The 24,022-nt window shown below is 39.5% G+C and overlaps 1 protein-coding gene across 1 annotated transcript in view; it reads right to left on the bottom strand.

The window, feature by feature from the left end:
- Positions 1-2,029: 2,029 nt before the first annotated feature.
- The window catches only part of ZNF717 (zinc finger protein 717), a 56,068-nt gene continuing 34,075 nt past the window's right edge, over positions 2,030-24,022 (bottom strand). The window contains 4 exon segments of the mRNA XM_051851459.3: positions 2,030-3,102; positions 3,104-5,004; positions 7,337-7,429; positions 7,671-7,797. Of these exon segments, the coding sequence (XP_051707419.2) occupies positions 2,932-3,102; positions 3,104-5,004; positions 7,337-7,429; positions 7,671-7,797 (2,292 nt within the window). The 3' untranslated portion in view covers positions 2,030-2,931.

Here is a 24,022-nt window from a genome sequence, read left to right on the forward strand (position 1 = left end):
TTACTGTGCAGAGGGATGTTCACTGTACTGTTGGCTAATAGCTTCCTGGCTTGGTAAATAAAACTCAGTCAATGTCAGTAAGTGACCAATTTGCCCATCAAGACCCTACACTCTATACCCAATCACACCCTAAGGTTCTCTCCTGGACCCCATGTCACCCTACTTGCTCCTGATCATCTCTGCACACTTCTATGCTTCTGGAAAAGCAATGCTACAACCTGTTGTGTAGGAAAACCCTTCACTGAATCAAAGGAAAGCCAGCACAGTCTTCACCACCCACTTACTCTTTTTCACTTGCCTCCTACTACGACTGCTTGGTAGTCTGTGTCAGGAATTTTGCAGGACGTAAATTATGCTCCACTTGCAAGCAGTGAACCTGTTTGAATCTTATGAGTGCTAGTAGGATTATACAAGACCCAGACTAGAGGCAAAGAACTGTGCTACTCAACACTCACTTCCAACACTTGTATGGAGACCATAGGGGCAGGCACATAAGGTATACAAATAGAAGTTGCATAAATGGTAGGCAGAAGATAGGGCCAGGAACCCAGACCCTCAGCCCAGCACCATGAGCAACTGCACACATCAAAGTGAGCCCTACTCAGCCCATTGGTGGTCCCTGCACCAACTGGGTTGCTCAGGTTTTAAAACTGCTCTGCTGCAGGAAACAGACCAGGTTTCCAAACTGTATAGAATGGTAAAGCCTGGGCAAAGTACTTCCCACAATCCAAGTTGTCTGCATAGTGGTTTCATCCCAGGCACTCCTCCCATCTTCACTGCCTTACTTCTGAGATTTGCAGACCCATCGACTCGATCCAAGAAAACAAGCTGTGCAGTGATCTACCCTGTCACCATGTCTCTAGGCACACACAAATGCACACTTCCTCCTTTCCACTCAAGGCCTGTGGGTTTTTGACTGCACACAAGGAAAGAAAGGGGTTGCCATAGACTCCAAAAGGCTCTTCTGCTGGAAAAGGTTTGAATTCGGACTGCCCCAGGTCTGCAGGCTGAATGGGCCCTGCAGTTATTCTCATGGGTCTTGGAGACCCTGGGCCTTTATGAGCAGTCATATGTTCTTGTAGCTCACAATTCAACTTACTGTGTACTATGGGATGTTCACTGTGCTAATAGTTCCTTGTCTTGGAAAATAAAAATCAGTGGGAATCAATACTGGGAGCACTGTGCTATGAATGCTACTGTTAACTAGGAGGTCTCTGTGTACATTTATTATTTAACTTTCACTCTATTTGCTTATTCCTATTTTTTTTTTTTTTTTTACTGTCTGTCTGTCTGTAATTCCTTTCGTTGCCCAGAGTCCATGTCTTTGATTCTCGAGTGCACCTTCCTTTACCTGACTGCTCGGGTAGCTTTCAATTCCTTCTCTGACGCTTCTGCACCCCGAGTGCTTATTCCTATTTTCAATACTTCAATCTCGGGACTAGAGTAGTGTCTCTCCTCCCACCATTTATCTACTATTATACTATAATTGAACAATACTTTGTTTAAGCTAAGGCTGAATTGTGAGGTGACCAACATTTACATCACCTGAACAGACTGAAACTTTTATAACTATAGATTTTTTTCTTTCTTTTTGCCTTAAAGTCATCTCTGCTAGGAATAGTTATGAGTATTAGTTTTTCCATAAAATACACAAAACTTATTTTTCTTATAATCTGTATTTACCCTAATATTTGAGGTGAATGTCTCATGATTAACATTTGAAAAATTCCCAGAGGGCATGACCAAGGCTAAAGGGGCTATGCCTAGTAGGTAGCAATGAAGGTGACAGGGTTCACCTATGGACCCAGCTCAGGATGGGAGGTAGGAAAAGTATAGCTACAACTGCAGTATACAAACTGCATTTGTTCATCTAGGTATAGTCATGCCAACATTGTGAAGGGTATATCCTAAGTGTGTATATGCTGAGAACTAAGTTGAGAGCAAATACAATGAGAATTTACAAAGGATTTCATCTGTGTGGAATATAAGTTCACAAAGATTTTCAAAAATACTAAAGATCAACATGAGAGGTGATCATGAAACAAGATTATATTAAAAAGTATACAAAGCTTCTATAATATTTGACGTATTTATCTACAAATATCTGCAAACAGTTCAGCAAAATAAGAAGTAAATTCAGTAATGTCAAGACTCATTTACAAACACGGGAAACCCAACATAACAGACTGTAAGCAAAACAAAAAATAAATAAAAGAAAAAAATGAACATTGACATAATATCAATCATGGGAAGAATACACAGGCTTTATGCTACCAGGATACTCACAGCCTCTTTCACAACCTATAAAGACTTCTGATGGTTTGGGCAGCTTCAGGCCCATATACAGATATGTCTGTGATTTCCATAAGCACAAAAATCAACAGAGACTTACTTCTTACCCTATGCAAAGTACTCGTTGTATAGGGCTGGCTGTACAGTACTATGGATGATATGAGTCATGTGATTGTCCCATGATCACAGTCACAGAGCTGGTCTGAACTAAAGCCAGACAAAAAGCAATTTCAAATAATAATTTAATAAACAATTAAGTGGGTATTTCAAATAAGTGATTCTAACAGATTTAATATTTATTCTCAAAATTTACAGGTAAAATAACAGCTCAGTTACATGATCCTATATACAATACAGGGAGGCTCAAAATAAGGGCTTTAAGTCCAAAGAGAAAAGAAGAGAGTTTAAACAACAAATAGCCAGTCTTTGGCATTCAGGGTTATTCCCTTGTGTGAGTTCTCTCTTTACCACAAAAGTGTGACTTCTGGCAAGTTTTTCCACATAATTATACTTTTAGGGTATCTCATTTGTGTGATTTCACTGACAGTCATTTAGGTTTTCCACATTCATTGCATTCAGAGGGTGTCCCTTATGTGTGATTTTGCTCATCTTTGCTGAGGTTTGACTTAGCAAAAACTTTTATTCACATTTACTGGGTTTTTCCTGTGTGAGTTCTATGAGGTAGGACTTACTGCAGTTAATTTTTCTTGTATTATTTACATTCAAATGGTTTCTCAACTGTATGAGTTCTTTGATGTGTTCGAAGGTGTGACTTCTGCCCAAAGGTTCTTCCACATTCAGTACATTCAAAAGGTTTCTCACCTGTGTGAGTCCTCAAATGTGTCCTGAGGTGTGATTTCTGCCCAAAGGTTTTTCCACACTCATTGCATTCGTAAGGTTTTTCTCCTGTGTGAGTTCTCTGATGTGTGTTAAGGAATGACTTTCGACAAAAGGTTTTCCCACATTCATGACATTCATAGGGTTTTTCTCCTGTGTGAGTTCTTTGATGTATAGTGAGGCCTGACTTATGAGAGAAAGTTTTCCTACACTCGATACACTTATATGGTTTTTCCCCTGTGTGAGTTCTCTGATGCATTCTGAGGCTGGACTTCCGGGAGAAGGTTTTCCCACATTCACTACATTCAAAAGGTTTTTCCCCTGTGTGAATTCTCTGATGCTTGATGAGGTGTGACTTCTGGCAAAAGATCTTTCCACATTCCTTACATTCATAAGGTTTTTCCCCTGTGTGAATTCTCTGATGTATCATGAGATCTGACTTCTGGTAAAAGGTCTTTCCACACTCATTACATTCATAAGGTTTTTCCCTTTTGTGAGTTCTCTGATGCATGCTGAGCACTGACTTATGGTAGAAGGTTTTCCCACACTGATTACATACATAGGGCTTTTCCCCGGTGTGAATTCTCTGGTGCATGCTGAGTTTTGACTTCCGGCAGAACGTTTTCCCACATTCACAACATTCGTATGGTTTTTCGCCTGTATGAGTTCTTAGATGTATGGTGAGAACTGACTTTTGGCAAAAGGTTTTCCCACATTCACTACATTCATAGGGCTTTTCCCCTGTGTGAGTTCTCTGATGTACAGTGAGGACTGACTTTTGGGCAAAAGTTTTCCCACACTCGTTACATTCAAATGGTTTTTCCCCTGTGTGAGTTCTCTGGTGCACACTGAGGTGTGACTTCTGGCCAAATGTTTTCCCACAGTCATTACATCCAAAGGGTTTTTCCCCTGTGTGAATTCTCTGATGTACACTAAGTACTGACTTCTGGCTGAAGATTTTCCCGCATTCATTACATTTAAAGGGTTTTTCTCTTGTATGAGTTCTTTGATGTTTGTTGAGGTGAGATCTCTGGCAGGTTTTCCCAAATTCATTACATTCACAGAGTTTTTCCCCTTTGTGAATTATCTGAAGCATGCCAGGATGAGACTTCTGGAAAAAGGTTTTTCCACATTTATTGCACCCATGGGGCTTTCCCCCTGTGTGAATTCTGTGATGGATACCAAGTTTGGTTTTACAGCTGAAAGATTTCTCATACAGGTTACATGCATAAGGCTTTTTCCCTGTGTGTGTCCTCTCACTTACTGTAAGATCTGACTTACTAATGAACAACTCCTCATATTCAGTACATTCAGAGGTTTTCTCTTCTGTGTAGGTTTGTTGTTTAAAGAGGGCAGACTTCTTATAGATCGTTTTCTTTCCTATATTAGTTGTCTCTCCAGTGACAGCTGATTTACTATAAGCATTTCTATCTTCATTACACTTAGAGAGGGTCACTCCCATATGAGCCCTCTTATGTGTAAAGGATATTGTATCTCTGTTGAAGACTTTCCCTTCTCTATGTTCAAAAGTCTGCTTCAAGGTTTGAATTTTCTGATGCTGACTATGATGCTCAGGATATCCGTGCAATTTGCCAGTTATACTATAGGCATTGGGTTTCTCTCCAGCATGCATCTCATCAGGCTCACTAGGGTGAATGGCATTCTTATACAGATTAAATGCTTCAGGCCTCAATCCTGAATAACTGCCACTCTTTGTGTTCAGTTTTGGAATGTTATTTGAGCTTAAATGTAATGCTTTTCCTAATTCAATTCTCTCCTCAGTTGATGTGTTGTTGTTTGTGGTTGCAGCTTGTGATATATATCCGTCTTGACTTTCCTGGCTGGCCTTGATCAGGTTATCCATTTTCTGGACAGCTGAAATGAGGAAAAAGTAATCTAAACATGACTTCTAGAATGCTACCAAAGGTAAAGAAGCTTATTCCCATCCTAGTGGCATAAGATTTAAAATATCGCTAAAAGTTATTCATTAAAATTACACAGTTTTCCTACTTAATATAATAAATCACATTATCAGATTTTTCCAATGCTAAATCATAATGCTTTTTTTATTACTTAAAGTTTTTCCATTTGAAGGTTTATTTAATTTATTTGAAAGGCACAGTGTCAGAGAAAGTTAGAGACTGAAAGAGAAATAGATCTTCCATCTGCTGTTCACCCCCAAATGGTTACAGTGGCAGGGGCTGGTCCAGGTCACAGTCAGAAGCCCAGAACTTCCTCTGAGTCTCCCACATTGTAGGCAAGGGGCCAGGCCCAAGTACTTGGGGTATCTTCCAGTGTTCTCCTAAATGCCATTAGTGGGGGAGCTGGATCAGAAGCAGAGCAGGCATTGCCAGTAGCAACTTAATCTGCTGCATGACAAGCTGTCCCATTTGAAAAAAAAAAAAGTGAGGAAATATTTAATCAAAAATAGTCACCTACTGGCTAGCTATAATTATTAACCTGAGTGCTTTTCAGCTGCCATTGATTTTTCCATTCATTTTCTCTGCTCTTCTTACAGCAATTATGTGTGTTTTGTGCTTCTCCTTTGGTAAATTTTCAGCACTGAATATGCAATATTCTTGGATCAGTAACCTGAAGGTGCAGGAAAGAGTCATTTGTCTGTTTAGATCATTTTTCTGTTCTCTTCTTAGGAACAGTATATGCACCTATGTTTTTCTACATTTTGTTCTCAGAAGAATGGTATAGGCATCTTTGTGGTTTTACAAATGTACAATCTCATAATCTTTCATTACAAATGTACAATCTCATAATCTTTCACACTAGGTGAAGGCAACTCACTTCATGTTTCTGAAAAAAAGAAAAAAAGCTGATATTTTCTGCTTTCAGAATGTAACAGGCATAGGAAAGCTCCATTCTACCATCTTGCAGTATACTCCCATCTCATACTGCTCTAAAAAATAGGTTCTGCAGCTCAGAACCTATTTTAACAAAAATCTGAGTCACCCATATATATCTTATCTCTTGGTTGTTTTAGAATAATTTAAAAAAAACAAAGGGAGAGTGGTAACTTCAAACTTTATTCCCAATTAAATCTAGATCCTTCAAGATAAAACCATTGATTCATTTGACCTTGTGACCCAGAATCTCCTGTTCTATTTGTAAGTCTAGGACCACCTATTTCCAGGTTTTTACATTGGTCCTCTTCAGTTTCATGGTTTCTGATGTCATGCTACATAAGACTTGCTAATGCATCACTCTTCTCAATTGCCTACCAATTTCCTAGGTAATCTCCTCAATAAGTAAAACAGGTTTAAGCTGACTTGCAAATCATTTTTTCTAATAGTAATATACAATATCTATTCTAGATTTTACATACACCTATATTTTATATGAAAAATCTGGAAATCTGTCATTTTGGAATTGAACTAACTCAAAATAAATAAATAATACCTCTCTAAAATTGCCTTCCAGGGCAGGCATCTAGCCTAGAAGTTAAGATGCCAGTTAGGATGCCTTTATTACAATCTGGAGTACTTGGTTCAATCCCTGGCTCCAGTCCTTGATTCCGAGTTCTTGCAAAGGTAGCTATGATAATTCAAGTAGATGGTTTCTTGTAACCATGTGGGAGACATGAATTGCCTTTAGGCTAATCCTCTAAACAACTGTAGCCATCTGGGGAATAAATTTGTGGATGGGAACTCTTTTTCTCTGACTCTCAAAAAAAAATGAAATTAAGTAAATTCCTTCCTAAAAAAATGCATCTCGTTTTCTTTTTTTTTGTCATCATAGCAAAACATTCCTTGTGGCTATTATCTCACTAACATATATATTTGTTTTCCTATTTTCTGTTTAAAAGAAGGTGTATTTGTTTCATTACTGCTATTGTACCTATGCCTACAAAGATTATGAGCTGCCAATTTCCAGGCACTGAAAGAAGAAATATATGAATAAATTCCTAAAGAAATGCAGTATATTAATGGAGAAAAACACAACTAAGAATTTATAGGACACAGCTAAAAAGAATACCTAAGAGCCAGATGGAGGTGGGACTTAAGTCTAAAAAAATCAATATAAAAAATAAGGCAGATAGATGTACACATACGAGCCTTCCTTGGAAACTTACTAATGTATATATGATGCATGAGAGCAGCTGACCTCAGAGTTGAGAAATAGGTAAAAGATGGTAGAAATAATTCAATACAAACAATGTGCTAAGCTTTCCTTGCCCCACTATGTATTGACTGACCTGGGAGGCTTGGACTTAGGGGTCCTTCCACTATCCATGGCTCTGCTCCTTGCTCCAACTTGAAAATCACCTCAGGTTTGGTAATGCAGTATCCTGTTAATGGGAAATAATGTAGCATTTTGCCAAACTGTAACATCAGGTTCTCTGAAGAGTGACAACTTGGTTTAGGAGCTGTGCAATGAAAGGGTCAATATGATCTTTTTATTAGTGTGGATGCATTCCTCATGGACTGGAATCTTATACCTAAATAGCATTAAACCTTAAGATGTGTTTGATTATTTGTCAAAAAAGAAGAAACTGTCCACTTTGGCATTACTGGGGGAGTTTTACTTACCCAAGGACAGCAAGTTGCTGTATATCTCCAGCATCACATCCCTGTACAGGGTCCTCTGAGCATTGTCCAGGTTCTGCCACTCCTCCCAGCTGAAGTCCACAGCCACATCCTCAAATGACACCAACACCTGTAACAGCACATTTCTGCTCAACATATCAGTTCTAAGTCAGAAAACAAGAAGACCAAGAGTTCATTCTTCTGGCTCTGTCTTATATAAGATTCAAGTTACTTTGTATTACACCTATAAAAAAAGAGAATCTACTGAAAATTATTTCAAATAGGATGATTCAATAAATGGATGATGAAAATAACATAAACCATCATACACAGGAGAATAGTCATGGGGTAACAACAAAAAGGGAAACCTGTAGAAGTGAAACTGACACTATAAGAAGCAATGACTTGATCAGCCCTTGTCCTGATTGTTGAGGAACAGCTTACTATTTTATTCTTTTTAGTATTTTCTTTTTCTACTTAATACCATTGGTTGAACTCTTTACTTAACACAGAATTATTCTTAGGTGTTTAAATCCAACTGAAAATTGATCCCTATTAAAAATAAGAGTGGGAATAAGAGAGGGAGGAGATGTACAGTTCGGCACACTCTCTCTCAGACTTACCCCTAAGGGTAAAGCTAAAAACTTGCCATGGGACTCAAAATCCCATTAAGTTGACAGTTACTAATGCCACCTTACTAGTTAAAGTGATCAGTTTAAGTTCATAACTGACCATAAAGATAGGATTAAGTGTCAAAGGGATCACATAAATAAGACCAGTGTCTGCTAATAATAATTGATATAATTAAAAAGGAGAGAACGATCCAATGTGGGAAGCAGGATACACACCAGACTCATAGAATGACAAATGCCCTAAACAGCACTCTTGCCTCAGAATAAGCCCTTAAGGCATTTGGATCTGGCTAAAAAGCCCATGAGAGTTTCACAGGCAATGGAAAGCCAAGACACTATAGCAAAATATAACCTACATGAAAGATCTCTGTGAGTTAGATCTCGGTGGAAAGAAGGGGCCATCAAAGAAGGAGGTACCTTTCTCTGAAGGGAGGAGAGAACTTCATTATGGCCTTGTCTAAATAAGGTCAGAGTTTGTGAACTCAAGAGGCTTCCATAGCTTTGGCAGCTCATGACAAGAGCCTGGGGTGATCACTGACATCATAAATAAGAGTTAAATTATTAATTCAACAACAGGAGTCACTGTGCACTTGCTCCCCATGTAGGACCTCTGTCCTTAATGTGTTGTACTATGAGAATTAATGGTAAAACTAACCTTCTAACAGTAGTTTATATTTTTTGTGTCTATGTGGGTGCAAACTGTTAATATCTTTACTCAGTATGGAGTTGATCTTCTGTATATAAAGATAATTAAAAATGAATCTTAATATAGAATGGGATGGGAGAAGGAGTAGGAAATGGGATGATTTGTGGATGGGAGGGTGGTTATGGGGGGAAGAACCGCTATAATCCAAAAGTTGTACTTTCAAAATTTACATTTATTAAATAAAAGTTTTCTATTAAAAAACAAGACAACAAAAAGGCAAAATTTCTTGTAGGACATTTTTTTTTTTTTTTTTTTTTTTGACAGGCAGAGTGGACAGTGAGAGAGAGAGACAGAGAGAGAAAGGTCTTCCTTTGCCGCTGGTTCACCCTCCAATGGCCGCCGCTGCAGCCGGCGCACCGCGCTGATCCTGGCAGGAGCCAGGAGCCAGGTGCTTTTCCTGGTCTCCCATGGGGTGCAGGGCCCAAGCACCTGGGCCATCCTCCACTGCACTCCCTGGCCATAGCAGAGAGCTGGCCTGGAAGAGGGGCAACCGGGACAGAATCCGGCGCCCCAACCGGGACTAGAACCCGGTTTGCCGGCGCCGCAAGGTGGAGGATTAGCCTATTGAGCCACGGCGCCGGCTCTCTTGTAGGACATTTAACAAAAAAAAGCATATAATTAGAGTTGTACAATAGAAGAAAAAAGGAAATAGAAAAGAGAAATAAGAAAAGATATACACCATGTTCACAAATGGAGATTTTATATCACAAAAATGTCATATTTAAGTCAGTAACTCGTTCAACATTATCCTAATAGAAGGAAGACATTTTTAGATACAGACAACTTACTTTAAAAGTTCTTGTGGAAAATTAAAGAATCAGGAATAGACACTGTGCTACAAGTTATATTTTTATTCACTCAAAATCATTGTCCTTCACAGTATTAGTCAACCTAAGCTAGCAGAACAAATACTAATATACTGGGTAAACTGGACAACAGCTATTTTTATTCACACGATTCTAGAGCCTTAGAATTACATGATCAAGGTCCCAGAGGATTCAGTTTTTGATGAGGTCTCTACTTGGCTTACAGAAAGTAGCCTTGTTAATTTGTCCTCAAAAGGTGGGGATCATGAAGACAGAAAGAGTAATCTCTTTCTTGCTTCCTAAGGTCATCAATACTATCAGAATTGAGCACTGCCCTTATGATTCATTTAACTATAATTAGTTCTTAAATGTCCTATAATTAAATGTCTTTACATTTAGGTTAAGACTAGGCTTGAATATAAAGTCTGGGGGACCCAAATCATTCATAGTAATATATCTGTGCTGCTTTTATCTGTACAGGAATTAAGTATCCTCAGGTAATGAGAGTCATATAAACAGATTTGTAGTCCTTTGTTTGCCTTGCACTGATCAGTGGCTTGTGAATGAAAACGATATAATGTTGATTCTAAATAGAAACTAGAAGAGACAAAATTAGGTCACCCTATTCTTCTGTGAGGAAGACTAGCAATCATTAGAGATAGAGAAAGGAAATGCTCCTTTTTTTATTTATTTATTTTTATTTTTTTTGACAGGCAGAGTGGACAGTGAGAGAGAGAGACAGAGAGAAAGGTCTTCCTTTGCCGTTGGTTCACCCTCCAATGGCCGCCGCGGCCGGTGCGCTGCGGCCGGCGCACTGCGCTGATCCGGTGGCAGGAGCCAGGAGCCAGGTGCTTTTCCTGGTCTCCCATGGGGTGCAGGGCCCAAGCACTTGGGCCATCCTCCACTGCACTCCCTGGCCACAGCAGAGGGCTGGCCTGGAAGAGGGGCAACCGGGACAGAATCCGGTGCCCCGACCGGGACTAGAACCCGGTGTGCCGGCGCCGCTAGGCGGAGGATTAGCCTAGTGAGCCGCGGCACCGGCCTGGAAATGCTCCTTTATCTATGGCTCTGAAGGAGGCAAAAAACAAATCTGACCCTTGATGGACAAGTACTATCAGAAACACCTGCTGCTGATTCAACTGGTAAATGAATCAGCAAAACAAAAGAAACACCACCAGCAATAAAGACAAGTAGTACAAGGATAGCCAAGTATGCTACTCCTTGGCTTCATACTTACTAATCGTGTTACTTATGGTAACTTTTACCTATGAGTGTATTTCAAAAAGTTTGTAGAAAAACGGAATTAAGTTTATCTCAGTGAACTTTTGAAATCAGTTTTTTCATATTACACATTTTCTATTGATTAAAAATCAATAGAAAATAGACAAAATTGGCTTTAACTATAATTATGTACAATAATTGTTACTTGAGAAATCAAAAAATTACATTATAGACTTAAAGCTTTAGGAAAGAGTCTGGAAAACAGTATGTCTCTGTTGCTAATCACTGTTATTTGATAGTACTACAGGAAAATATTGAGTTCATAAATAAAGGCAGTTTTGCAAGCCAGAAAAGGTATGGAGAGATACTAGAAATTTGGGGTCACGTAGAATTGGAAAACTCCAACACACTTCTCATAGAGGATTAGAAAAATTCAAAAAATATTTCTCATATTTCCTTTTATTGTTTAAGGTTGACAAAGCTGTTTCTAGTTTTTACAAAAAAATTTAATGAAGAATACTTTGGGAATCAAGAGCAACAATACTCCATGATATTTAATAAATGGTTATGATCATGACAATAATTGCTAGAAATTGTGAATGGATTAAGCTGGTCTGACAATTCTTTCAACTGCTCAAAATTGCCAGAGGAAAGATGAATAAAAAGATATTTCTAAGGAAACAGGTAGTCTATACAGAAACATTAAAAAAAAACAAAACCTGAAAGTCTCAAAAAACTGGAATGACAGCTAGTTGGAATGATAAACATATCAATCTAAGTTAATTTTTTATAGTTATACAGCAAAAAAAAAAAATCAAACTCACCTAAAATGTGATGGCAGTTTATGATATAAGGAGGCTGTTACAGACTACAGACAGGAATCATGCAAAAGCAGCCCTGCTCATGAGAAGGGCACGCTCTGAAGAGTCATTGCCAGTGAGTGCAATGTCGATAACAGAAATCAAAGAACACTTCAGAAAGTGCAGAAAACAAAAAACAACAAAGTTAGGGGTTACTAGGGTGCAGAACCCAATCAAAGAATGTGTCCCATTCAAAGTTTAGAGGCCACTCAAAACAGCCTGAGGATTTGAAGATGACCAAGTTACCATGAGATGAAGGATTTGCTGATTCTCCTCATTGTTTCATTTGTTTCCTTTTCCAAAAAGAAGGTTAACTGTGATTATCCTGAGATCCTAGCTGGTGCAAAGCAGTGAAAAGATGAGATCTTAGTGTTTCCTCAAGGAGTACAGGATATAGTTAAGATACTTGCAGGCAGTGGGGAGAAGAATGCCAGTATGCAGAGACCACTGCCCATTCATTTTCAATGCTACTTCTAAGAATATGCTACACTCTCAAACCCACTGTAGATCACCTCAGGCAAGAGCAATTAAACTTGGGTAAGCAAACACTACATCAAGGTGTCTGTGTCACTTCTGAAAGGGGTGCCATTTGTTTCACTGCTCTCTCTTTGCAGCATCCACAACAACACCCAATGTTCCAATAACGGCCATTCCATCAGGCTGAGGTCAGAAGGAGATTTGATGCACACCGTTAGTGTACAAGACCCTCAGAGGTTGGGTCATTGATTACCATAATCTAGGTTACTGCTCCTGATATCCTGAGAAACCCAGAATAATAGCATCAGTCAGACATCTCCTTTAACAGACTCCCGGTGTCTGTCTCTGGGCCTCTTGCATCCACTGCGCTCCTCCTCTCAGAACGAATCCACAGCAACAATATAGACCCTTGCCTTTAAACTTATTTGGGACAGATCTCAATGAAAAAAAAAAAAAACAAACAGAAGAGCCTCTGGAGTATACACAGCCAGAACGACAAAAGTAGCAATGTGAGGTGCTTTATCACATGAACACTTTATACTTCATGACATTTACCAAATTCTGAATATTTGAAGGGTAGGAGGTTAAAATAAAAATAAAAAAGAGTAATAAATAGAATGAATGAGGTTTCATTCACTCATATCTTGTTTAAAATATACAGGCCCACCAGGGAAAGGGAGCCCCTTAAATATGAAGATTCTGTGCCATGACAGGTGATAGGGCACATATGTAACTGCAGACTTCACTAGGATTGAGGGTCAGCAAAAAAATATTTTAAGAAATGAAATTAGGGGTCAGCACTGTTGCACAGTGGGTTAAAGCCCTAGCCTGCAGCGCCAGCATTCCATATGGGCACCAGTTTGAGTCCCAGCTGCTCCACTTCCCATCTAGCTCCCTGCTAATGTGCCTGGGAAAGCAGTGGAAGATGGCCCAAAACCTTGGGCCCCTGTACCCACGTGGGAGACCAGAAGGAAGCTCCTGGCTCCTGGCTTCAGAATGGCTCAGGTTCAGCCATTGTGGCCATTTGGGGAGTGAGCCAGTGGATGGAAGACCTCTCTATCTCTCCATCTCTACCTCACTCTGTAACTCTTTCAAATAAATAAATCTTTTTTAAAAAAGTGAAAACAGCCAGTGCCGTGGCTCAATAGGCTAGTCCTCCGCCTTGTGGCGCCGGCATACTGGGTTCTAGTCCCAGTTGGGGCGCCGGATTCTGTACGGTTGCCCCTCTTCCAGGCCAGCTCTCTGCTGTGGCCAGGGAGTGCAGTGGAGGATGGCCCAAGTCCTTGGGCCCTGCCCCCCATGGGAGACCAGGAGAAGCACTTGGCTCCTGGCTTCGGATCAGCGCGGTGCGCTGGCCGCGGTGGCCACTGGAGGTTGAACCAACGGCAAAAGGAAGACCTTTCTCTCTGTCTCTCTCTCTCTCACTGTCCACTCTGCCTGTCAAAAATAAATAAATAAAAAGTGAAAACATTTTCCAAATTTAGTGAGAATTTTAAATCCACAGATTTAAGAGCTGAATGATGGTGTATAGTAAAATTTTCCAAAGAAAGGTCTAGCCCTTCACTCTCAGTACCTGAAATGTCTCGCCTGCCTGCTATAAAGGCTTTGGGCCATGGGGGTAGTCTATGTTTACAATGTGATTTAAGGTCATGTCGTATCAGTCTGATGTCTGGATATGCTGAGACAAAGGGCAGTTACATGTGTAATCAACATGTTTATGTTACAAAATCTCTGGAAAAGCTCCAAAAATGACATTTGGGTGAGATTCTGTGGTTGGCAGTGTCCTATTGTAAATGTTGGGAGATTCAGGCAAGAACAAAATGTTGCCACACACAAAACAACTGGAAGCTAAATGACTCATGAACCCTGTCCTATGAAGCTCATCCCTCAGCTGAGTTTAATGCATCCCTTGATAGTAATAATATCTAATTGTAAGTAGGAGGACTTCTGAGTTCCTTAATTTTTTTGAGGAATTTCTGAGCCCACAGGGATCTTACAGACTTCCAAACTTGCAGATGAATCATGGCCTTGGGGACACTTATTAGCTCACACAATCATAAAACAAAGGAGGGTAACTACACTAAGGCATATCATGATAAATTTTCCAGAAATGAAAAGAAAGAAACCCAAAAAACAAACAAACAAACAAAATATCTGGGTAAATACAAAGGAATGCTAAAAATGATAAATATCAGAGTAAAATATATTTTATTATTTGTAAACTGTTAATAAAAAGTCATTGAGTGTCCTCTAAGATGGCGGAATAGGGAGGGAGCACACTGATAGTCTGCGAAAAGATAGTTTAATAAAAGTGGAGATACTGTAGTTTCAGGGAAGAGTTAGGAAAAAAACAGCAGAGGAAACTCTTCCAGAACTAGTGGGACACATGGACCTACATGGAGGGCACGGGAGCCCATGGTTCGGGACCCCAGCCGCCAAGTCTACGCACCAGTGCTGGAAAAGGAGGTGAGGCAAAACCTCAGTAGCCCAAGACACTGGCGGGGAAGCGGCAGGAAGATCCTAGAGAGAACAAGGCTTGAAGCCCCGATGGGGAAAGTTCACCAGGCTAACTAGAGGAGAGAAGAAAAAAAAAACAAATAAATAAATAAAAGGGACCGGTGCGGACATGATTCTCTCTCTCCACTCACCTTACAAAGGTGAGCAAGACAAAGAGCAGGTGCCATTTTGGACGTAAGTAAAAGCTGCGCCACCTCAGGGCTGCACCCACCCTCAGCCAAGCAGAAAAACCTGACTCTGGTGGGAAGAAAAAATAGGAGGTTAGGAACTAGTGAATGTGTGGAGCTAATGAACTGAGACTGTGAAAACAAAACAAAACAAAACAAAACTGAGGGTGTGTGAGAGAACTCACCGAGTGCCTGTGTGAGTACTCTTGGAAGATGCCACAAACTCAGTAACTCAAGAGATTGCAGGGGAATCTGAGCTCACACTGAGGACTACACAGATCCTGTGTGTATGCTCCTTGGCACATACAGATGAATATTATACCCATAGGGGTCAGAGCTCAGACACTGACTGCTTTCAATTCCGCTCAGCTGTGCAGAATTACTTCCCTTCTGAATAAAAGAGAGAGAGAGAGAGAGAGAGAGAGAGAGAGATTGATTTACCACGCCTAACTTGGGTGTGTCACCTGTGGCACAGCCTTAACCCTGAAGAACCAAACAGAGTTCTCTGGCCACACCCATCACAAGCCTCTAAGGATCCATCAAAAGCAGACAGTCCACTTAATCTAGAGTCATAGTATAACGAGAAAAACCACAACAGTAAGGAAAAAAAAGAAGAAACCAAAGAATATCTCCACAATGTCAAGCAATAAACGCAGAAACCAAGGAAACAAGAACAAGGAAGATATTGTGATGCCCCCAAATGAACAAGACACCCCAATTCAAGATTATGAAGATGATGAGATAGAAGAAATGCAAGATACGGATTTCAAAAAATTTGTGATAAGAACATTTAGAAGTTCACAAAAACAAATTCTTGAACTACAGAAATCCTTACTGGAGAGGAGAGAAAATCTCTCTCATGAAAATGAAATCTTAAGGAGGAATCAAAATAAAATGAAGAAACTAGTAGAACATGGGCTGGCGCCGCAGCTCAATAGGCTAATCCTCCACCTTGCGGTGCCGGCACCCCAGGGTTCTAGTCCTGGTCAGGGCGCCAGATTCTGTCCCGGTTGCTCCTCTTCCAGCACTCTGCTGTGGCCTGGGAGTGCAGAGGAGGATGGCCCAAGTCCTTGGGCCCTGCACCCGCATGGGAGACCAGGAGAAGCACCTGGCTCCTGGCTTCGGAGCAGCACGACGCGCTGGCTGCAGCACGCCGGCCGCAGCGGTCATTGGAGGGTGAACTAATGGAAAAGGAAGACCTTTCTCTCTGTCTTTCTCTCACTGTCTACTCTGCATGTCAAAAAAAAAAAAAAAAGAAACTAGCAGAACATGAAATTGTGATAGCGATGAGAAATCAAAATAAAATGAATAACTCAATAGATCAAATGACAAACGCATTAGAGAGCCTGAAAAACAGAATCATTGAAGCAGAAGAGAGAATATCAGACTTAGAAGACAGAGCACAGGAAAGCATACAGTCAAACCAAAGAAAAGAAGAGGAAATTAGAAATCTAAAAAATATTGTTGGGAATCTACAGGATACTATTAAAAAAACCAACATTTGGGTTCTAGGAGTTCCTGAAGGCAGAGAGAGAGAAAGGATTAGAAGGCCTTTTTAGTGAGATACTAGCAGAAAACTTCCCGGGTTTGGAGAAGGATAGAGACATCCTAGTACAGGAAGCTCATAGAACCCCTAGTAACCATGACCAAAAGAGATCATCACCACGACACGTAATCAAACTCACCACAGTGAAACATAAAGAAAAGATTTTAAAATGTGCAAGAGAGAAATGTCAGATTACTCTCAGAGCATCTCCAATTAGACTCACAGCAGACTTCTCATCAGAAACCCTACAGGCCAGGAGGGAATGGCGAGATATAGCCCAGGTACTAAGAAAAACTGCCAGCCCAGAATATTATATCCTGCTAAGCTCTCATTTGTGAATGAAGGTGAAATAAAGACCTTTCATAGCAAACAGAAATTGAAAGAATTTGTCACCACTTGTCCAGCCCTGCAAAAGATGCTTAAAGATGTGTTACACACAGAAACACGGCCATCAATATGAAAGAAGATAAAGGAAGAAAACCTCCCAGTAAAAAATCACAGGAAGTTGAAAGCATATATTAGAAAGTATCTTTGGGAAAATGGCAGGGCAAAGTTACTACTTATCAATAGTCACATTGAACGTCAATGGCCTCAACTCTCCAGTTAAAAGACAGACTGGCTGAATGGATTAAGGAACAAAACCCATCTATTTGCTGCTTACAAGAAACACATCTTTCCAACAAAGATGCATACAGACTGAAAGCGAAAGGTTGGAAAAAGATATTCCATGCCAACAGAAACCAAAAAAGAGCTGGCGTAGCCATCTTAATATCAGACAAAATAAACTTTAACACAAGAACTGTTAAGAGAGACAAAGAGGGGCACTATATAATGATTAAAGGGTCAATTCAACAGGAAGATGTAACTATTATAAATGTATATGTACCTAATTACAGGGCACTGGTTTATTTAAAAGGTATGTTAAGGGACTTAAAGGGAGACTTAGAATCCAATACAATAGTACTGGGGGACTTCAATACTCCACTTTCAGAAATAGACAGCTCAACCATACAGAAGATCACAAGGAAACAGCAGATTCAATTGACACTATAGCCCAAATGGATCTAACAGATATCTACAGAACTTTCAATCCTACACTTAAAGAATTTACATTCTTCTCAGCAGTACATGGAACCTACTTTAGGATTGATCACATAAAGCAAGTCTCAGCAAATTCAAAAGAATTAGAATCATACCATGCAGCTTCTCAGACCACAATGGAATGAAGTTGGAAATTAGCAACTCAGGAATCCCTAGAGCATATAGAAACACACGGAGAGTGAACAAAATGCTCTTGAATGAACATTGGGTCATAGAAGAAAGCAAAAGAGAAATCAAAATCTTTCTGGAAGTAAATGAGGATAACAACACAACATATCAAAACTTATGGGTTACAGCAAAAAGCAGTGTTGAAAGAAAAGTTTATAGCAATAGGTGCCTACATCAAGAAATTGGAAAGGCACCAAATAAATGAGCTTTCAATGTATCTCAAGGATCTAGAAAAACTGCAGCAAATCAGACCCAAAACTAGTTTGAGAAGAGAAATAATTAAAATCAGAGAAGAAATCAACAGGATTGAATCCAAAAGACCATTACAAAAGATCACCCAAACAAAGAGCTAGTTTTTTGGAAAAAAAAAAAAAAAGAACAAAATTGACACATCACTAGCCCAACTACCTAAAAAAAGGAGGGAAAAAACCCAAATCAATAAAAACAGAGATGAAAAAGGGAATGTAACAAGAGACAGCACATAAATAAAAAGAGTCAGCAGAAATTACTACAAAGAGTTGTATGCCAGCAAACAGGGAAATCGATCAGAAATGGATAGATTCCTGGACACATGCAACCTACCTAAATTGAACCAGGAAGACATAGAAAACCTAAACAGACCCATAACTGAGACAGAAATTGAAACAGTAATAAAGGCCCTCCCAACAAAGAAAAGCCCAGGACCAGATGGATTCACTGCTGAATTCGACCAGACATTTAAAGAAGAACTAACTCCAATTCTTCTCAAACTATTTGGAACAATTCAGAGAGGGAATCTTCCCAAATTCTTTCTATGAAGCCAGCATCACTTTAATTCCTAAACCTGAAAAAGATGCAATAGAGAAAGAGAATTATAGACCAATTTCCCTGATGAACATAGACGCAAAAATCCTCAAAAAATTCTGAACAATAGAATGAAACAACACATCAGAAAGATCATCCACCCTGACTAAGTGGGATTTATCCCTGGTATGCAGGGATGGTTCAATGTTCACAAATCAATCAATGTGATACACCACATTGACAAACTGCAGAAGAAAAACCATATGATTATCTCAATAGATGCAGAGAAAGCACTTGATAAAATACAACACCCTTTTATGATGAAAACTCTAAGCAAATTGGTTATAGAAGGAACATTCCTCAATACAATCAAAGCAATTTATGAAAAACCCATGGCCAGCAACCTAATGAATGGAGAAAAGTTGGAAGCATTTCCACTGAGATCAGGGATGCCCACTCTCACTGCTGCTATTCAATAGAGTATTGGAAGTTTTAGCCAGAGCCATTAGGCAAGAAAAAGAAATTAAAGGGATATAAATTGGAAGGAGAAAGAAGTCAAACTATCCCTCTTTGCAGATAACATGATTCTTTGTTTAGGGGATCCAAGGAACTCTGCTAAGAGACTATTGGAACTCATAGAAGAGTTTGGCAAGGAAGCAGGATATAAAATCAATGCACAAAAATCAACAGCCTTTGTATACACAGGAAATGCCATGGCTGAGAAAGAACTTCTAAGATCAATCCCTTTCACAATAGCTACAAAAACAATCAAATACCTTGGAATAAACTTAACCAAGGACATCAAAGATCTCTACAAAGAGAATTACAAAATCTTAAAGAAAGAAATGGAAGAAGATACTAAAAAATGGAAAAATCTTCCATGCTCATGTATTGGAAGAATCAATATCATCAAAATGTCCATTCTCCCAAAAGCAATTTATAGATTCAATGCGATACCAATCAAAATACCAAAGACATTCTTCTCAGATCTGGAAAAGATGATGCTGAAATTCACATGGAGACACAGGCAAACTCAAATAGCTAAAGCAATCTTGTACAACAAAAACAAAGCTGGAGGCATCACAATACCAGATTTCAAGATGTACTACAGGGCAGTTATAATCAAAACAGCCTGGTACTGGTACAGAAACAGATAGATAGACCATGGTAACAGAACAGAAACCCCAGAAATCAATCCAAACATCTACAGCCAACTTATATTTGATCAAGGAGCTAAAACCAATTCCTGGAGTAAGGCCAGTCTCTTCAACAAATGGTGCTGGGAAAACTGGATTTCCCCGTGCAGAAGCATGAAACAAGACCCCTACCTTACCCCTTACACAAAAATCTACTCAACGTGGATTAAAGATCTAAATCTATGACCCAACACCATCAAATAATTAGAGAACATTGGAGAAACCCTGAAAGACATTGGCACTGGCAAAAACTTCTTGGAAAAGACCCCAGAGTCACAGGCAGTCAAAGCCAAAATTATCAATTGGGATTGCATCAAATTGAGAAGTTTCTGTACTGCAAAAGAAACAGGAAAGTGAAGAGGCAACCAACAGAATGGGAAAAAATATTTGCAAACTATGCAACAGATAAAGGGTTAATAACCAGAATCTACAAAGAGATCAAGAAACTCCATAATAACAAAACAAACAACCCACTTAAGAGATGGGCCAAGGACCTCAATAGACATTTTTCAAAAGAGGAAATCCAAATGGCCAACAGGCACATGAAAAAATGTTCACAATCACTAGCAATCAGGGAAATGCAAATCAAAAGCACAATGAGGTTTCACCTCACCCTGGTTAGAATGGCTCACATACAGAAATCTACCAACAACAGATGCTGGCAAGGATGTGGGGGAAAAGGGGCACTAACCCTCTGTTGGTGGGAATGCAAACTGATAAAGCCACTATAGAAGTCAGTCTGGAGATTCCTTAGAAACCTGAATATAACCCTACCATTCAACCCAGTCATCCCACTCCTTGGAATTTACCCAAAGGAAATGAAATTGGCAAAAAAAACCAAGGTGTCTGCACCTTAATGTTTATTGAAGCTCAATTCACAATAGCTAAGACCTGGAATTAACTTAAATGCCCATCAACAGTAGAGTGGATGAAGAAATTATGGGATATGTACTCTACAGAATACTATACAGCAGTAAAAAACAATGAAATCCTGTCATTTGCAACAAAATAGAGGAATCTGGAAAACATCACGCTGAGTGAAATAAGCCAGTCCCAAAGGGACAAATATAATATGTTCTCCCTGATTGGTGATAACTGACCGAGCACCAAAAAGGAAACCTGTTAAAGTGAAATGGACACTATGAGAAATAGTGACTTGATCAGCCCTTGTCCTGAATGTTGATGAACAACTTAATACTTTATCCCTTTTAGCATTTTTTTTTTGTTCTAGTTAATGCTATTGGTTGAACTCTTCAATTAATACACAGTTATTCTTAGGTGTTTACATTTAACTGAAAAGTGATCTCTGTTAAATACAAGAGTGGGAATAAGAGAGGGAGGAGATGTACAATTTAGGACATGCTCAAGCCGACCTGCCCCATACGGTAGAATTAGAGATTCCAATTCAATCCCATCAATGTGGCATGTACCAATGCCATCTCACTAGTCCAAGTGATCAATTTCTGCTCACAATTGTTCATAATGATAGGACTAAGAGTCAAAGGGATCACACAAACAAGACTAGTGTCTGCTAATACTAACTGATAGAATTAAAAAGGAGAGAATGATCCAACATGGGAAGTGGGATACAAAGCAGACTCATAGAATGGCAGATGTCCTAAACAGCACTCTGGCCTCAGAATCAGCCCTTAAGGCATTTGAATCTAGCAGAAGAGCCTATGAGCGTATTTTAGGCATGGAAAGCGAAGACACTCTGGAAAAAAAAAAAAAAAAAACCTAAATGAGGGATCTCTGCAAGTGAGATCCCAGTGGAAAGAAAAGAACGGGCTATCAAAGAGGGAGGTAGCTTTCTCTGAAGGGAGGACAGAACTTCCACTTTGACTACGACCGTGTCTAAATAAGATTGGAGTCAGTGAACTCAAAAGGCTTTCATAGCCTTGGCAGCTCATAACAAGAACCTCGGATGATTACTGACGTCACAAATAAGAGTGTTAATTGTTAAGTCAACAACAGGAGTCACTGTGCACTTGCTCCTCATGTAGGATCTATGTCCTTAATATGTTGTAGAATGTGAATTAATGCTATAACTAGTACTCAAACAGTACTTTATACTTTGTGTTTCTGTGTGGGTGCAAACTGTTGAAATCTTTACTTAATATATTAAATTGATCTTCTGTATATAAAGAGAATTGAAAATGAATCTTGATGTGAATGGAATGGGAGAGGGAGCAGGAGATGGGAGGGTTGCAGGTGGGAGGGAAGTTATGAGGGGGAAAGCCACTGTAATCCATAAGCTGTACTTTGGAAATTTATATTTATTATATAAAAGTTAAAAAAAATTAAAAGTCATTGATTATTTGAAGCAAGATAATAACTATATATTATGTTACTAAAACATATAGGAGTAAAATGGATGACTAGCAGAGTAATGAAGATGGGAAGAGAAAAATGGAAGTACACAACGAAGTTTATATACAAAGAGGTATAAAATTATTTATAGGTAGATCATAGTCAAAGATAAATACTATGAAGCACAAACAACCACTGATGATGTCACAAATAATAATCTTGAGGAAGGAGATAGCTAAAGGTTAACTGTGAAAGTAAAAAGTAAAAGAAAATTACAGTTGTAAAAGTTAAATATCTGCTTACTTCTTTGCCTATTTGAGAAGCTTATAACCCAACAAAGAAAAAGAAAAAAAATACACAATTAGGTTACAACCTAAGAAACATCAACTCCCAAGAGTCACAAAAATTAAAAATTACTTGTTTTTTCAACATAGGTTTAATTTTGAAAAACTTCTGTACAGAGGCATTCCCCAAGAATCAATGTATGGCACAAAGATTGCTTACAGGAGATAATATTCCTTAGGAAATGACTAATTTAGATTAAATCTTGGGGAACAGCTGTTTAACAGATTCCAAAGGACAAAATAGTAAAGGACAAACATGAATGGCCCAAATGAGATTAAGAGACACTTAATACATTTCTACAATCCCAGCCTCCTGGCAGGAGTTTCCACAGCAGCCTCCTCCGCTCCCTCACCAAAACCAACCTTGTGTGAAATCTCAGCTCTGACAGCCTGTGCTGCCAGAGTCCTCACTGTCTTACCCAGTGCCTTGCTTCTAATTCTCAGGGGTGTACTGACTCTTTAAATAAACTTTTGCTTCCTGTTCTTAACTGTTTGGGTGTCTTTTCAGTTCTTTGCTAGAGGCTCCAGAACTCTACCTTCTCTGTCAACAATCCAACAAAGGAACTCACAGGTCATACAAAACAGGAAGTGGACTAAGTCTGGCATGTAGGCCATATTTTGTCCATTTCTATTGTGTATAAATTACTCCTACTGAAGAAAAATGATTTGCATAGTAAAAACAAGTCATAAGAAATCTGCAGGAATAGTACAGTGTAGAGAAAATGAAACAAATGCAGGAGATTAAGATAGATTGTATAAGTTAAAAGTATCATGATAATAGCAAAATGTCAAGGTAAACCTTCTGAAGAAAAATTATGAAATTTGAATAAGATGACCATCTTAGAAACTGTAGAGTGATCCAAATAAAAGGCAGAAGATGGATTCAGGAATCCTTGAAAGAACAAACATAAATTTTTGGGATTTTACCATAGGTCACTCTCTAGTCTGCACAGATTAATGAAATAAAAGGTGCAGCTTTTTTGTTTTTCAAATGCACATTATCTTTTCATTCCATTTTCCATGAACTTTTTGGCATTTTTTTTTTTTTTGACAGGCAGAGTGGACAGTGAGAGAGAGAGAGACAGAGAGAAAGGTCTTCCTTTGCGTTGGTTCACCCTCCAATGGCCGCCACGGCCAGCGCGCTGTGGCTGGCGCACCGCGCTGATCCGATGGCAGGAGCCAGGTGCTTCTCCTGGTCTCCCATGGGGTGCAGGGCCCAAGCACTTGGGCCATCCTCCACTGCACTCCCTGGCCACAGTAGAGAGCTGTCCTGGAAGAGGGGCAACCGGGACAGAATCTGGCACCCCGACGAGGACTAGATCCCGGTGTGCCAGAGCCACAAGGCGGAGGATGAGCCTAGTGAGCCGTGGCGCCGGCCTTTGGCATTTTTTTAAAAATTTATTTGAGAAGCAGAGTTACAGACAAAAGGAGAGACAGAGAGAAGGGTCTTCCATCCAATGGTTCACTCCCCAAATGGCCAATCTGAAGCCAGGAGCCAGGAGCTTCTTCCGGGTCTTCCAT

Source organism: Oryctolagus cuniculus, chromosome 10, assembly GCF_051225735.1.
Source record: "Oryctolagus cuniculus isolate XC-2025 breed Fujian yellow rabbit chromosome 10, ASM5122573v1, whole genome shotgun sequence".
Taxonomy (NCBI): Eukaryota; Metazoa; Chordata; class Mammalia; order Lagomorpha; family Leporidae; genus Oryctolagus; species Oryctolagus cuniculus.